This window comes from Alligator mississippiensis, chromosome 4 (genome assembly GCF_030867095.1).
Source record: "Alligator mississippiensis isolate rAllMis1 chromosome 4, rAllMis1, whole genome shotgun sequence".
Taxonomy (NCBI): Eukaryota; Metazoa; Chordata; order Crocodylia; family Alligatoridae; genus Alligator; species Alligator mississippiensis.
The window spans coordinates 134,740,355-134,757,414 of NC_081827.1; the positions used below are offsets into that span (position 1 = coordinate 134,740,355).

Consider the following 17,060-nt stretch of genomic DNA (forward strand, 5'->3'; position numbering starts at 1 on the left):
TTGCCGCCTTCGCCATCTCTTGGTATTCTCTTCCTGGCTAATTCCCTCACTGTCCAGGGTGGTGTGGCCCTTTAACTCAGGACTTGGACCCTCTGGTGGGGTCCCTCTCCAGCCCCTCCTTGCATGTGCCCAGGGTCTCTGTTCGGCCGGGGGGGGTGGGGCGGAGGGCAGTCCCTGCTGCTTTCCCTCTGCTGGCTTTTATTCCTGCCGGGAGGCATTCCGGGATGATGTCATTGGGGTGGGCCGGCCCCAGCCTGAGAGAAAAGCAGCTGATGAATTACATGGGTGCTCCACCCCTCCGTAGTTCAGCTCGGCTGTGCCTGGAGGAGGTGAGTTTGCCCAGTTCTCAGGGCTTTTCTTTTCTTTTCAGCATTGTGATAGGTTGTTGCTGCCATGATCCAGGCCAGGGGGAGAGGTCTCCTGCCCTTTTCTTATCATCCCCCTGGGACAATGAGACATTCATATTTTCTCTTGAAAAAGTGACTTTGCCTTAAACATTTTTTTAACACTTAAGTTATGCAGCCAACTATATGGTTGATTGAAAGGCAGCTTCTGAAAAGACTTGATATTTCTCCATAAAACACATTGCCATACCTCCTTTTCTCCTTTCCACCCCTCCCCCCTCTGTCTCTGTCTCTCTGTCTGTCTCTCAATGAACTGCAAAGCGCTTTAGCCCTGTGTAATTGTAGAAGTGTTTGGATTGATCTTTGTTATGGGAAGAATGTATTTTGCAGTCATGTCTCTGCCTTGTTTCTGGCTTTTTGCATTTATATTGGCAATGAATACAGTCACTTACGCATAAGAATTGACAGATAGGCCTTAAATCCAAAATTAGGAAATACTTGAAGAGTCAAAGGAATTGCAGACAAAACAAAGACAGGGAAAAACAGGAAATCAAGTTTATTGAACAATTTGGAAGCAAAAGTATTTAAGAGTTAATGATCAATTAATTAATGTGAGCTGAGATTCTGATGCTAGTGAAATCTATCCTTTTGAAGTTTTTAATTGTAGAAAAGGCCTTTAAGACTTCACAGAAATCTTAAAATGTGCTTAATTTATCCATAAATCTTTTGTATATATTGAGGGAGAGATTCTACACAAGATGCTACGTTGCCATAGTGATGAGCTACAGTGATGTAGCTCATCACTATGGCAATGTAACATCAATGGGCATGAACTGTGACGACGATGCTATTGTGCAGTAGGGTTGGAAACGACCCGTGTGCCGCCGAGACTGTGCAGTAATGGTGGTTACTGCGCAGTCATTTAGTACTTGCTTTAGCCAGAGCAAGTACTAAATGACTATGCAGTAACAACTGCGCAGTTGGGGACACCTGTAGACACGTCCAATAAGTAGAATCTTAACTTCGGAGCCTTTCTCTGAAAAGTGAATAATGGCGTCCTGAAAAGTGAAAATGAAAAGTGAAAATGTCATCCTTACTGGCTGCTTTTCAGGGCAATAGTAAATGTCCTTACTTTTTTTAAATTTCAAGTTAACACTGGAAACATCTGTGAGACACTTGGCTAGATTTGTTTTTTGTATATCCCTTCACTAGCAGAGGCTGCACTTAACTGCATTTGCAAAACATTTTTGCAAAAGATGGTATCATGGACATGTAACTGGAGCTAAAGTGTGAAGTTGGGGAACCTGACTTTCCTCTTACTTTGCTAGTTGGACTATGATTAACTTACATGTCAACTCTTGTTATGCATAGCGGTGAACAAAAGTAAAATTGAGTATAATTTACATCTGAACTACATTCTCCATTTAGACAGAACATTTCAGAATAACTTGGGACCCAAAATCTAGACCAGATTTTTCAGAAGAGATCTCTTCCTATTTGGTTAACTATAAAAATAGAAGTCGCTGGGTATTGAGCATAACTGAAAATGTATGTCTAATTTACGTGGCTAAACTGCGATTGAGCTCCTTTACAAAACTCATGCAATGTGAATGGGATGCTGAGCGTCTGAAAAATCTGTTACTTTCTGCACAGTCTCATATTGCTTCATGCCTTGTTTTCTTCCCTCATCCCATACCCTAGGTAAGTGTTCTCCCTTGCTATTTTGTCCCTTTTTATTCTGATGAGCTAAAGTAGACGTTTTCAAGTTGTTAGGATCAGTGTACCCCTGGTGACCAGATGCAGAGCAGTGTACCCCTGGTGGCCAGATGTGGAGCTTGGGGGGTGGGGCAGTGGCATGCGGCTGGACGCAGAGCAGCAGCAGCCATCACGTGAGAGCTTCACCCAGCCCCCACATCTGGCTGGGTGGTCAGTGCCTGCGCAGCAGCATGGGATGGTGTGTGGCGGCGCTCCATCCCCGCCCATCTGCACGTACCCCCTAGGGCCTTCTCAAGTACTCCCTGAGCAACCCCTGAGCTAAAGAATCACTTGCCTCAGTGAACTAGCAGAATCTAATTAACCCTTTTCCACTAGGTTACTACACATTAATGAAGAGGGGAGGAGATATTGCATGCAAATATTGCTAGCCTAATGCATATCTCACTTCCTGGAGCCCTAAGCAACTCATTTATGCAATGCTTTGGACTTTTATGGTTGTCAGGAGACTTGCCACGTTTAACCTTTTCTGAAGCACAGTTCATGGAAGGACACAGGTCAGATTGCAAATTGGTCTTCCTACAAATAACTAGCTAAGGCAGCAAGTTGGTTACTTCCATTCAGAGCTGTTTTCTCTGATTTCTCTCTACTTGTAGGAAATAAAACCATTTTGGATAGCTCACCTGTATTCTCGGGGTCTCCAGGCATATCAGGCCTCTGCTGTCAATTTCACTCGGGTTGTAGCAAGTCTCCTGCACCAATGTTTGGATATGTCCTAAGTGTATTATACTGGCTACTATCTCTCCCACAGGCCACTACATTTCACAACATCACTATGTTCCCAAAAGTCATGATTCTTACATATGGTCCCCTGATTTACAGGAAATTGAGGCCGAAGACCTGGGGTTTGAGTGAGCAACCTTTTTGACCACCACGACTAGGCTTTTGTGCACTGATCTACCTCCACAGGAGGTTTTCTAACTCTCTAAATACACAGTAGCTCTAAAACAGCTTCAATTTATTTTTGAGATCAAGCTATCCAAGATATTTTTCCACCTTGCTTTTCAAATGTAGATTTTTTTTCCTAAACAAAGGTACAGAGGCAAAATGAAGTCCTAGATGTTACTATCTTATATCATACAAAAATTGTACAACTCTTTTATCTCTTACTATCTAAAGGATTCTAGGCTAGATTTGGGTGCTTGGTTATTTTAATATTGCATAGAAGCTGGGCCCCACTGCGCTAGGTGCTATAGAAAAATATGGTCCCTACCCCAAAATAGTGTACATGTGAACGTAAGGCAAGAGAGCTGGTAGATACAGGCAGGCCAGGTGCAGACATTACACTTTTTCCCATTTAAGTGGTAAGAAACCAATGTATATCTGTAACAGAACACAAGTTTGAGCATATAGGCTGTTTTAAAGATGGCAGATCCTGTTCTAAGGTACATCTGGATTGATGTAATTTCAGACGTACTCAATCTAGGTTGCACTGGCCTATTGGATGTCAATGCCAGGTTCACCCACGAATCAAGGTAGGTTGCTGTCCACTAGTATTCCAGAGGACTTTTTGAGTCCTAATCAGCCCTCACTTGCAGGGAGCTGTGGCTTGGCTGTTCCAACTGAGTGTGTAGCTGGCCCCACCCCTGAGCTCTTTGTCCATCAGCCACAGTCAGGACAGGGGAGGGCAGGGGACCAAGCCACTGGGGGAAGTGGTGCCAGCAGCACACCTCTCATTCCCACCTGAGTTGGTGGGGCACAGTGTCCCTCTCCTGTCTCAAGCCCTGGGACCATGTGCTGGAGTGGCTCTGGGAAAGGCTTGGAGAATTTCTCCCCCTCCTCCCCTACTCCATGTCAGCATCAAGTTTCTGGCTGAAGCCACTTCCTTCCATGCAGTCATGGGGCGCTGGTCCCTGGGGAGGGTGGTGGCAGTCATGTCCCCTGGGGAGGGTGGCAGCAATCATGTCCTTGGAGCTGCAGCACCTGATGGGGGCGATTTCTACACCAAGATCAAGGGGAGGAGTGGGTTCCTGTGCTGGGCTGAGCTGGAAGCTACCCCTCCCCAACCCTGGAAAGTGGACCTGCTTGAGTTGAGCCAGCCCAGCCAGAAGAAGTTGGCGCTAGCAGTAGGTGGGGCTGGGCAGAAGCTTGCCCAGCTCCCCAGACTGTAGCCTCTGTTCCTACACTGAAATTGCCCCCCACCAGGCACTGCAGCCACAAGAGCATAGCTGCATCCCCTCCCCAGGGACTGCAGCCTCATGGCTTCATGGGAGGAAGCAGCTTCAGCTAGAAGCTCTGTGCTGGCTGGCTGGGGAGGAGAGGAGAGGAGAGGAGAGGGGAGGGGAGGGGTGAAATCCTCTGAGTCCTTTCCAGAGCTGCTCCAGTGCATGGTCCCAGGTGCCAACCCGGCCACAAATGCAGGGTGCACTGCTGGCACCACCTCCCTCCAGTAGCTCAATACCCCTGTTCTCCTCCACCTCTGGGCTACCTGGGGTGGACCCCTGTGCCTCCCACCCTAGACAAAGCCCAGGGACCCTCATGCCATCAAGCTGGGACAAACATGCTTCCTTCTGCTGGTTGCCTGCAGCTGAGAGCTACCTGGCAGATGACAGGGCAGCAGGGAGGAAGTGTGCCTGACAGCCAGTGAGGGATGGCCCCCACTCGGCTGTGCTCAGCTGCCCTTGGCAATGTCCGGCACTCTGGGAGGCATGCGGGAGCACCCCTAGCCTTCTGGCCTTGGCCACTGCAGGCATTTCCCTGCCTCCCCAGACCAAAGGGTGAAGGTGGGTTTCATTTGCTCCTGAGCCAATCTGTGCAGCTTGATTGGATTGATTCCATCTTGGGCTTTTGAATGTCTGAACTTAGCCACAGAGACTGGGCAACACAAGAAAATAATGAGACAAGATTGGTTAATGTGAGAGGTACCAGCTGCTTAAATGTTAATAGATATTTTTAGTTTGTCATTTCTAGCCTTGGAAAAGCCTCAGATTTCAGGCTTCAAAGTTGTAACAGCTTTGTGTTTAGAAAAGCTGTTTTAGGTCATTTTTGGAGGAGTTTCATGCTTGTTACTTAGACATCCTGTGCTCCCTGCTCTGAGAGACTCAGGGTCATTGATACTTTTGGTTTTGCAGTTGGAGGGATTAAAAAAATTAGTCCCAAGGAAATGTTTAAAACCCTCTAAGATATTTCTAAACTAGTCTTCCCTTAACATGTGAAGCATATTCAGAAAATATGTTCTTATGCCATGCTGTAAATGCTTTATCAGCACTCATTTGAAGACTTGCTTATTTCACCAGTGGCTGTTGCTGATATCCCACCATGCATTCAAGTGTTGTTTTGGTTTGCAAATAATAAATGTTACAACTTTAATTTTCCTTTTCTCATGAAAAATGCTCAGGACAACTTTTTAAGCAGATGATTCTAAGCCATAAAACAGATCTGCATTAAAACTGACAATTGGAGGTTGTTTGGGTCAGTGTTATAAGATTTAGGCCCAAATGTTTGTGCTATATTTTTTTTAAACAGATGATTGAGATGTATCTTTCATTGCTGAGATCCCACATTATGCATTTGGGGTCTAGCACCCCCTGTGCCTGGTGCTGGCACCCCCCATGCCAATGAATTTGCCACCTCCCAGCCCTGCACTGTCCTCGGCTACCTCCCTGCACTGGCCCTGGCCCTAGCCCTGCATCACCTGGGGGTGGGGGGCCTGGAGCTGGGAGCTGGAGCCCCTGGGACCCCCGTGCCCGCCCTGCCCTGAGTTGTCGTTCATAATAATAATGATTATAATAACACTAGTGCTGCTGCTACTGTGGCAGGTGCTGCCCAGCTGGGGCAGGGCAGGGCAAGGCACGGGATGAAGCCACAGTTCTTCCAGGGGAGGGGAGGGGGGGGTGTCAGGTGGGCTACGGTGAGTTTTGGGGTGGCTGCAGCCTCTCCCCCCATAGTCCCCTCCCACTGCTGCTGCCGCCCACCCTGAATGCAGCCTGGTTCCCCCCTCGCCAGGAAGAGCCCGGTGCAGCCCTGGCCCCAGCCCTCAGCGGCAGCCTGCCCTGCCCCACATAGATCCAGGGGCACATGCCTCCACATGCCTCCTGAGTGCAGGTAGCAGCAGGAGCCGCATGCCCCAGACAAAGCTGCTCATGGCTCAGTCCTGTGCCTCGCCAGCTGTGCAGCACCTGCCCCTCTCCTAGCTCCAGTCCCAGGCCCAACCCCACTCCCTCTCCACCCCTAATGCAGCCGCAAGAGGCTGTCAGCCGGGCTGCCTTGCAGCCCTACCACTGCCCCACATTTGGGGGGCTAAGCTCCATTGGCCCCACCTTCCACCCCCTATGAGTGGAAGGCCTACATGTAAATTTCACGTATTTTTTATTTTAAAAAACTGTTTAGTTTTAAGAATATTGCTTGCCTTTGTAAATTTGTCACCTTTATTCAATAAAATCACTTCTTTTTTAGTCATAATGGTTTTGACAAATATAAAGCCCTTGGTTCTCATGAAAAGCATGGGAGTAGCTTCAAGACTCATAAATAAGTTGAGCGAGAAACAGAAGATAATGAGGGATGCTACTCTGGTTTAAACTCCAGTTGTATCAAATGAAATTGTATTAAGGCCCAAGTTAAATTTTAATGCTTTTATGGACAGGAATAAAAGGAAATAAGAACTCAGAAGAGGTGATCAGGAAATCCATGCTGATTTAAGAATGCACCCTCTGGGGAGGATAACAAAGAAGATTAAAATGCTCTGGAGGTAAACAGGCATGCATTTTTTTTCACTGGAAAGTTACTCTGAAAATTAGCAAAGCAAGTTAAGCTTTAAAGTAAAACCGCAGCTTCTGGTTCTTCCAAGATCTGTCAATCTAATATATGGCTATTAACAAGCTAAAATGAATGCACTTTGATTTTCACATATTCAGTATTTTCAGTCAGTTACCCTTTCACAGAGTGTCTTAGGCTGCTCTGACTATTCCTAGCATCAGGCTAAATGTACTTCTGAAATTCTCTTTCTTTTTTTTTTTTTTTTTTTTTTTTGAAAAACAAAAGCCCTACAGGCAAAAATATAAGTGTGAATTTTTGCTTTTACCATCTGTTACCCATAACTTGATTTCAATTCAGGCTAATAAGATACAATTATTTTAATTTTTGTCAGTTTGCCTTTAATTTTTTTTAAGTCTAAATGATGAGTTCTTTTCATTGGTGGTGTATTACTGAGACATGGGATAAAATCCACCAAAGGAACAGAGTATTGATAATGTGATCCTTAAATATCCTGAATGAAAGTCAGTTAAGTAGCCAGTGTCCCCCTAGAATTTCTTATTTTAGTATTTGGCATCATAATGAAAGTTCAGACAGATAGTAAATATAAAGCTAGCTCAACAAGTTTCTGGGGCTGTTACAGAACAATGAAGTGTTTCAACTAGTGAGCAAAATAGTCACCTCTTCATCTGAAAAAATGAGCTAGGGCTAGGCTTTCCAGCTGGCAGCCCATGGGCTGCATGCAGCTTGCAAGGGGTTTCTTTGCAGCCCATAGTCTCCTACCTTATTGCTGTAGCAGCTGCCAGCCAGGATCTTTAAGCTTCCACCTCCCTCCCTCAGCTTTTGCTTCTTGCTCCCACCCCAGAGGGTCGGGCGGGACAGCCCACATCACTGAGGGAGCCTGTGGTGTGGTATAGTGAGGAACTGAGATGGAGGCTGCTTGTAGTTATGGGGGAGCAGGGAGGCTACCAAGCGTACCAGCAAGGGGTGGGGGGGAGTATGGCCGAGGGGCTGGTAACTTGCACTCATGCAGCCTCTGGGGTGTGTGATCCTTGCTCTTGTGGCCCATGCTGCATACAGTCCCCTGCCACTTAGCTCAGGGCTGTCCAACTTCTTAAATAATCAAAGGAATAATAGGAGATTTCTCAATTTTTAGGGCTTGAGCTTGAAACAAACGAAGCATATTCCACTGAGTGCATTTCCACTGCTGAATGTGGAGTGTTGTGGGTTTTGCTCAGTGAGATAAATCCAGCTTCTTCCCCTGTCATTGTGGGTGATGAAGTTTCAGTGAAACTGGCCTACTTTTTCTGTAGAAAATGGAAAGGGGTCCAACCTCGGGTAGGTACTGTTCAGACATATCGTTTCTGTCCCAATGGGTTTAGTGTCAATCTACGGATCTTTTGACTTTTTATAGTGTCTAGGGTTTCTGCACCTGATCTCTTAGTGGAAATGCACTATGGGAAAGAGATAGGGCATGAACAGATGGGCCCCAGGTTAATTACATAAGGACTTGGCTGACATTGCCTCCTCAGTGGCTGTGCAGCTATGTTGCTGCACAGAGAACATAATTGCCAACTATTTAGCACATACCCAAGCAATATGGATTGTAGAAAGTGATTAGAACTTTTCCCATAATTATTTTTTGTTATGTTGTATTTCCATTCCATTGAATTTTGACTACAAGTCACAGTTAAAGGATGTTGAATAACTTGTTCTGAATAGGAAAAAGTAAAAGGGGTTTTTTCGCCTTCAGGAGGAAAGGGGATAATTTGTTGACTTGTCAAAGTGGAAACATTTGAAAAAAGAGGTTCGATTTTGACAAAATTCCATTGGAAACCATGCATATTTTCAAAACTGGCCTGATTCTTAATCAGCTACAGGTAGTGTTTCTAAGACCTGGGTTTCTTATCCATTCACTGAGCAGGAACTGGGTTTCTAGGTTGCTAAAGAACAGTCAAGCTGAGGTGCCCCAGAGTATCCCCACTGCATCACATGTATTGAGTAGGAGCAGTTGGGTGGGGTTTCTTGACTTTGAAGTCTGACCGAGTGCTTTGCTTGTGTGCTGTTGACATATGCACAGTTTCCAGAGTCCCTGGCTTCCATGTGACCTAGTAGGAGGACTGCCCGGGAGCCAGCACCCCAGCAGAACTGGGCAAAAAGCAGGAATTCCATTTCACTGAAACTTCACATTGCAAAAATAGAAAACTTAGAAAACTTTTTTTCCCAAGAGGGACCTAAATAAGGTCCTCAAAAATAGTGAAATCCTTAACCAGGTAGAATTACCATTCTCTTTTCCAGCTTTAGCTTGAATTTTCCTGAATTCCTATTCAGTAATTTGTTTTTGAACTTCTCCTATTTTTTTAAATATCCATCCTTCATTCAGAAGTTCTCACCTGATAATTTTGGACAAACAGTTTTTGGACTCTCAAGTTTTTGATTTAGCATAAGCTGTTTTCAGTGGGTTCATTTCACAATCTAAAAATTGTCCAGTTTACAAGTTGAGTGGTAAATCTTTCTAGTCCCTCTGAACCACTGTTAATGCTGCCTTGTTAGCATCCTGGAAACCAGAGTATATCCTGTCAATGTCAAGCCTGTTATTAGAGAAAAGGCCCTCTCCCTACCAGTATAAGAATCCTTAATGAGGTGTGAATTGCTGAGCAGAGGTGAGGGGCACGTCTGAGTAATAGGTTTCCAAGCGTTAATGAGGTGTGCTCTACTGAAAGCAGGCTGTTTCTACTGAGTTAGCCAGCATAGGTAAAACAGTTTAAGTGATACCTTTTTAATATTAAATTAATGGATTTTGGCAAGTAGGTAATACTCTTTTTATGATTTAAATGTGTGTCTTAAGTTGCCTATACTGTACCAATATTGACTATGATTTAAATTTTTTAGCTGTTCACCTTTTCATTCATAATTTAAATGGGCGTCTTAAGTGATCTATACTGTACTGATGTCATGCTCCAAAGCCCACTGAAATCACCTGGAAGAGTCCTTCTTATTTCTGTGGGCATCAGTGGATAAGGTCCATTGTGTGACTGGTAACTGACAAAGTAAATCAGTAACAAAAAGTTTGTTAAATGAGTCAGCAGGGGATCTAAAACCTTTTCTTTTGCTGAAAACTGAGGAAAGCAATGGAAAAATCTGCAGGATTCAGCCTGTGTGGTCTGGAATTTGTGGGGGATTTTTGGTAACTCATGAGCTTGAAATAGACCTAAGTGTGACTTACGTTATTTCCTTGGGTGGCAAGACAGCCCCTCCATTTACAATCATTTAAGTGGCCTGATCGCTAATTGGTTGGTGGATGCATCTTTAAACACTTTAAAAAGGTGAATAACTGAAACCAATTAGCTCATATCTGGTATCAATTCTTATGCTACTAAAACTAAAATTACACAATAAAATCCTCTGGGTATTTGTCTGAGAGAGGGTTCCAAGGTTCCGCTTTCATAAAATTAAAAAAAGAAAAAACTCTTAAGTGAAGAATCTTTGTGTCATCACTAAAGTGAGAGGCATATGCACACACTCTTTGCCTCAAGGGTGCCATTTTCTTTTATTCAAAAAAAGGAATGCACTAATTGGTGTGGCTTGGAACCTGAACCTTCAACCATGTAAAAAGTTCATTTGATATTTGTTGTGGCCAAATGCCCTTATGGAATTATATCTTTTTCTAGATGCTACTTATAAACATTTTATTAGCCTGTTCTAATAATAAAGAGGATCTGACATTTGTTGCTGATTTGTAATAGATGCAAAGAACTCAAGTGACTTGCTGATAGAAAAATATCTAGTTAGAAAACAAATATTTATTTAAAAATAACCAAAAAACCCCCCCTTTTAAGGTTTACTTTCAGCACATTCATGGCTTTTTCTTACAGCTTACATATGCTCCTTTTAGTGCCTCTTACTACAAAGAGATAAAGAGGATTTATTATCTAAGAGTGCAGATGCCTGATACAATTACTACCGAGTAATTTATCCCAGACTTTAATCTGTAGAAAATTTACTTTCTTAGTAAGGAGCAAACACATGACTAGCTCTCCTAAACTGGCATTGTTACAGATCCTGAGCACTGGGTGGTGGGGGAACCAGTTTGTATCAAGCTAGCTGTGACCCCAGGATGGAATCACCTAGGGGAATGAACTTATGGCATGTTCTTTAGAGTCACTTTTTTCATGGACTAACTTTAGCCTGGAATTGAATGATCTACTGCAGAATAAGGTTGTACATTATGTTCTCTCTTTTACTGCAGAGGAAATTCTTCACCCACAGTTGGCCATTTTGGATACTCTCCTTTGTCCCCTGTAACTCATGCAGCTTTGTTTTCTACTACTATCAAATAGCATCATCATTAATCCCATGGACATGCTAATTTTTCTAAGTGTAATGCAATCTGTTCAAGCTTGGGGAAATTTTTTCTTCCTCTCTGTTCTGGTAGGAAGCAGTATAAGAATGTTACCCTAAACCCTTAATGTAGCAATAGAAAAGTAAAGAGTGGATATGAGGAGATAAAAATGGTTTATTTGGGATGATTTTGGAGTGCAAATAGGAGGGATTTCTGGAGTGGGATGAGTTTTGTTAACATTTTGTTTATGGGAAGGAGTTTGTTGACACCATTGTTAAGTTACAAATGAATATTGGGATGAATATAAAAATAAGAGGTGGAAAAGCACCAATCTCCTATGCTGAAAAAAAAAGAGAGGAATGGAAAGCTTTGTAGTCCCTTGTAAATGACAGCCCAGAGGTTAACACTGTTAATTGGTACCTCATAAGCATTTGTTCTATTGGTACCTAAATAATTTTTTTAGGTTTGTGACTGCTAAAGTGTTTCCTCCAAGAATCTCTTTCCTGGAGACTTAGAACAAATATTCATGAACAAATATTCATAGGTGCACTGGTTAAACCACCTGATATGCCTTTGATCTAAGCATGTTGTTCTTCCTTTGTTTAATTTCAATTGACAGCATAGCCCAGGAGCAGTGCTGCCGCAGCAAGCTGAATGAGGAATACTGCTTGGAGGGCATTAGTGCTGCCAACCTGCATGGGGAGTGTGATCTAGAGGAGGAGAAGAATTCCACTTGTGAAGCTGAATCCTTTAAGGTGAGATCTCCAAACCTGCTCTAATTCTCCTGTAAAATCCAGCAGGGCTGAGTTAATATCCTGTTAATTTTCTTTTACACTGAAGCATCTTTAGGGTTTGGGGGATGAGCCTGTAATGTATGTATCCTCTTCATTTCTGTACTAAGGATGAAAACGCTCATCCTAGACACCATGAGCTGACCCAGGCCTCTGCACTGTTAGTCTCATTCTTTCCCTTTTTCAAAACAAATCATCTACTAGGACTCTTAAAAAGCAGTATCTGCCAGTTGAGAGAGAACCCTTGTCACCTCTTTTGGCTTGCTACTTGGACCTGTCCTCGACTGTAACCAATTCTTCTTAGACCCCTGAATACAACCCTTTGCTCCTGACTGAGTTTCCCACTTCCATCCTGTTCTCTCCTGGGCTGAGGAAATCAGGGGAGGGGTGGGAAGGGGAGGGGGGGAGAGCTAGTTGGATATTATTACAGATTCTACACTGTATTGTCACATTATTTCACTTACGGAGCTTTTGACAGCTTCTGATACACTGGTTGTCACACATGGAATTTAGATATGCTCCGTCTTGCATATTTGCAGACAAAGCATGAGTACAGACCTTTTATGGGCAGTTTAAAAATTCACTAGGCAACCTAAGTGTGTACGACCTTCTTACCAGTCATACAACCCTATTGTGATTCTTGCACCAAATTGTCCTAGTCAAGCATGTGACTTCTTTATTGGCATCCCCCCCCCCCCCCCGCACCTTTAAAGTGGTGCAAGCAGCTTTAACCAATCAAGAGTAATAGTGTTCTTTAACCCAATATGAAAAAAAATGTTTAAATACTGAGCTGCAGGCACATTGTAGCCACATTTTAAAGTGCTCCAGACTTAAGAAAGATCCCTAGTCAGCATACTCATTATAATCTTCAAATACTTTCTGCAATCTAAACATTTCTTAAACAGAGGTGCTAGTACAGCCCACTTCAACTATTTCTCTCCTCTAGAAATACTTTTTATTTTCTCTCTGTATTGGGAAAAATGTATTTTTACGCACACAACTCAGTAATAGCTCAAGGAGTTTTGTGTTGCTTATACTTAAAGGAACCCCAAAACAAAGCAAAACTCATGATCTGAAAAAGACCAAGCACAAAAAATGACAACCCTAAAGATAAGTTTTGAAGAATCCTGAATAGATGAAAGCAGGGCTGTAATAGAAAGTATGTTTGTTTACCAGAGGCATAGATAAAGTAACAGTTATTTTTTTAAACCCAGGTAAATGTTCAGTGTAAAACAAAGTCATATCGTTCTTCACCACGTGATCAGGGTTTTCACATGTGTTTGTGTATTAGCATTGGAAAGTAGGGCAAACTGTATCTTGTCTTATTTAAAGGGCCCAATTTTTTCCAACATAGCTCATCTTAATGATGCATTAGCATTATGGGCCAGATTCTTTCACCTTCTCTTCTATTCCATAGTACCTTAGTCTGTAAAATTTGCCATGTGAAATCAGTGTGTACTGCATTGCAGGGACAAGTAAGAGGTTCACAGTCTTGTTGAGTTAGACTGTTCTTTTTTATCATAGTTAAAACTAGACAAAGCTGCACTCCAACATAAATGATCATAGGAAAAAAGATTAAGGACAGGGACACATGAACACAGGTAGAACACTTTTCCCAGAAAAAGCTACTCTTTTTCTGACCTTACAATCCTTGTGCTCAAAGGAAATTTATAGAACACCTTCAGATGATGGGCCTGGGAACACACATTCCTTATTTTACTGGATACTACAAACCAAGGACTAAACCCAGAAATTGATTTTATGGCTTCTTATAATATACCTGATACCTTGTTAATCTCTCTGCACTTCACAGGTGATAGTGATGGCCGTTGGTGACGCATAGGGGGTGCACGTGGGTACATGTTCACCCCCTGAGCATGGCGGTGCACCCCCTGCGAAAAGACGCTTCTGACACTGCCAGTGATGCCTGCAGGTGGTCTGTGATTGCCGCTGCTGCTGGCAGTGTCTCTACCACTGACAGTGCCACGGCTGCCTGCAGGAGCTTACTGTGCCTCCCCCAGCCTCTGGGGGCATGTGGCTTTCATGGTGATGCCCTTCCCTCTTAGGGCCTCTTGACATGTTACACTTAGAATATGTTTATTTAGATCATAATAAGTATTACTATGTTTAGATAGTTTTATGAGGAGTCCCACAGCAATTTTTACTACAATCTAAACAAAACATGGCTTAAGCGCTAGAGCCTTTGAAGACTTCATTGTGCTGTGGTGCACTGTTGGGGTTCGGACCAACAAATAGCTGTTTGTTGGTCCTACTCCTGCATTGCATTGGAGCTGGTTCAAGGCTCCAGTGCAATATGGGTGCTGGGAGCAACAAACAGCTGTCTGTCAGTCCCAGCACTTTCATCACACAGGAGCTGGTCCAAAGCTCAGGTGTAGTGCTGGGGCTAGAAGCAACAAACATCTGATTGTCAGTCCCAGCCTTGGCACCACACCAGAGCCTCCTGATCATATTACCTCCATGAAGCAGTCCAATGTTAGTTCAATGTGTCAGGTAAAACATCTATAGATAATCCTTGCCAGGAAAGGCCTCACGTCGCTATGCTGTGTTGGCACTTAGCTTGTGTTTTACTGTTTGAACACTCAAATGCTAGCATTTTAAGCACAGGTGCCAACTCCATGGGTACTCTGGGGCTCAAGCACCCACCCAAAAAAATTAGCAGGTACTCAGCACCCATGAGCCATGGCCGTTTTGGTTTTACTTGTTAGATATTTGGGCTGCTTGCAGATATTTAAAAAAGAAAACATGCTTTACAAGAATCAGCAGCATGGTTACTTCAACCCAGCACTGTAGTGTTTGTAAAGGTAGGGAGCTTTAGCAGGGCTTTTTGGCACTTTTAGTTAAAGCTGGTTCAATCAGCTATTAGATAAAAGTGCCAAAAAAGTCCCACTTTTTTGGCCAAAAAAGATCCTAACCTTTACAGACGTTAGCTGAGCTGTGTTGAAGTAACATGCTACCTCTTATTTTACCACCCTGCTCCATTCCTCTAAGCAGATGGGTTTTTTATATTTGGACTTTTACACAGGCTGTTGTTTTGCTACATAGCTCAAGCTGTCCACTTCATTTTTAGACCTGAGGGAGGGCACTCTGTGCCTGAAAACTTGACTAAGTATCTCCCAACTATGGAGCTAGTCCATTAAAAGATATTGCCCATAAAAATGCTTGGCTCTTTCTTCTTTTTTTCTTGAAAACTTTTTGCAACTCCTGATAATGAGTCAGTTGATATTCCTGGCTATTGTGCACTAGAGTATTATGAAAAGGGGGAGCTCTGCTTAAATCCAATGAAGACATAAGTCACTGCAAGTTAGGTGCTGCAACGCCTACATTGTAAGTGGCTGATCCTATGAGTAAAATCCAAAATTCAGAGTTAGACACCTCAGAAGGGAGATCCAAAAACCTGCACACTGACTAGGGAGCCATCTAAAGCTAGCTAATCAGAAATGCTCAGCACAGGTTATGTCTAACTTGCTACCCCATTTCCGAAGTATAGGCACCCAAGTTGGGGCTGCAGAGAGGTGCCTCCATCCACTCAGGATTCAGAGCCTAGAATCCTTTCCTCAGGGGATATGCTAGCAACTGTTCTTTCAATGAATTAGTTGGGCTTGCTATTCTGTTAACGCATTGGTGGTGATGAGGAGGAAGTTTTCCCCACCATTTTTATAGAAGAGCCCAGCAATTGGAGCATTTATTATCCACAAAGTCTGAGACCTGGGTTTTAGGCCCTCCTTAGTCTGAAGGGTTCAGATATACCTCCCTTGTCTCCCTGGAGATCAGTTTTACCACCAAGCTTTAGGCTAGGTTAAATAGGGTACTCTGTTATTTCTGTTGATGCTATACAGAAAGGAATGCCAGATACATGGGGCCAGAAGGAAGGTAAGCATAGCCAGGAATATCAGTTGATTCATTGACACCAGATTCAGGAAGAAACTAAGAACTCTAGATGGTAGGGATTCGGGTGCTCTGCTGAGATGGGGGAGTTGTAGATTCCAGTGTGGTGTCCTATGCTTTTTTTTACCTCAGGACTTCTTTCTGGATATGGTCATTTAATGTAATTTCACACTGATATGCCATTCAGTTCACTTGAACTGGTCCTTTTTAATTAGACCTCATTAACATATGAAACCTTTTAGATGGAAATTCTTTATTCCCCTCCCCCACCCCCAGAAAATAGTAAGGATTAATTTAATAATCCAATTAGTAGGATAAATTGTTGAGTTCTCCAGTGAGAAAACCAGGGGGGTTACTATTTTGTCCTGGGGATCCCAAACATGCAACTAGAAATAGTTAGGAAACAGTGACCTTTGACTTGTTTTATTTTTTGTATGCGCAAGTTACAGATATAGGTAATTGTGGACATAAAACTATCTGCTGTTGCATACACAGTTCTTGCTGCTTCTGGAACATGGGTGCAAAAACAGGAGCCTATTTAAAGCCAAGCAGAAAAATCTATCTCATAAGATACAAATATAAATCCAAGTATGTTGCTTTAAATATAGATTGATGTTGGAGGCTCATAAGAGCAGGTTTACAAGCTGCCACTTCAACCAGATCCTCCCAAAGGGCAAAGTCTGGTAGAGATTTGAGTATTATTTTGCTCAGAGATTTGCTCAAATGTTTGTTGTAAGCACTTCCTTTTCCCAAAGGTCAGTATCTAGCCATCGCCCTCCCATTTTTGTCTAGAACATTCTATTTGTCTGTATCCCTGATTCATAATTGTTACTCAAGAGAGTTGGCATCTTTTTATCATTGCTCAAATCTTCAAAAGTAGTGAAAATTATACTGGATTCTTATTCTTTTTCTAATCTGTTTTTGCATAGCAACTGAAACCTGTATTCTAACAGATGAGAGACCTCTTGTGGATGGACCTACAAAAAACATTGCTAATTCATCATTTGCCTTTCAGTGCTTGATATTTAACTCATAGTGTAAATAATAAAAGAGCATTAAAGTGTTTAATTAACAGAATCACTTCACTGGCCACACGTTATATATGGTGCTTTCTAATTCTAGAAAACAATCTTTTAAAGTACAAAGTTGTAATTATGGTTTGGCTTGAACTGGACATGTCTGTCTGTCTGTCTGTCTGTCTGTCTGTCTATC

The 17,060-nt window shown here is 43.0% G+C and overlaps 1 protein-coding gene across 4 annotated transcripts in view; it reads left to right on the forward strand.

Annotated features, from left to right (window-relative positions):
- The window catches only part of FBLN1 (fibulin 1), a 123,608-nt gene that overhangs the window by 22,207 nt on the left and 84,341 nt on the right, over window positions 1-17,060 (forward strand). For 3 of the 4 annotated variants that reach the window (XR_009461863.1, XM_019482267.2, XM_014606326.3), the window contains exon 3: window positions 11,771-11,906. Coding sequence is in view for 3 of the 4 variants with exons in the window: in XM_019482267.2 (XP_019337812.1) it covers window positions 11,771-11,906 (136 nt within the window). In the remaining variant the exon portion in view is untranslated. Of the gene's footprint in view, window positions 1-6,699; window positions 6,805-11,770; window positions 11,907-17,060 lie in introns of all 4 variants that reach the window. The other variant, XM_019482268.2, reaches the window with a different exon arrangement.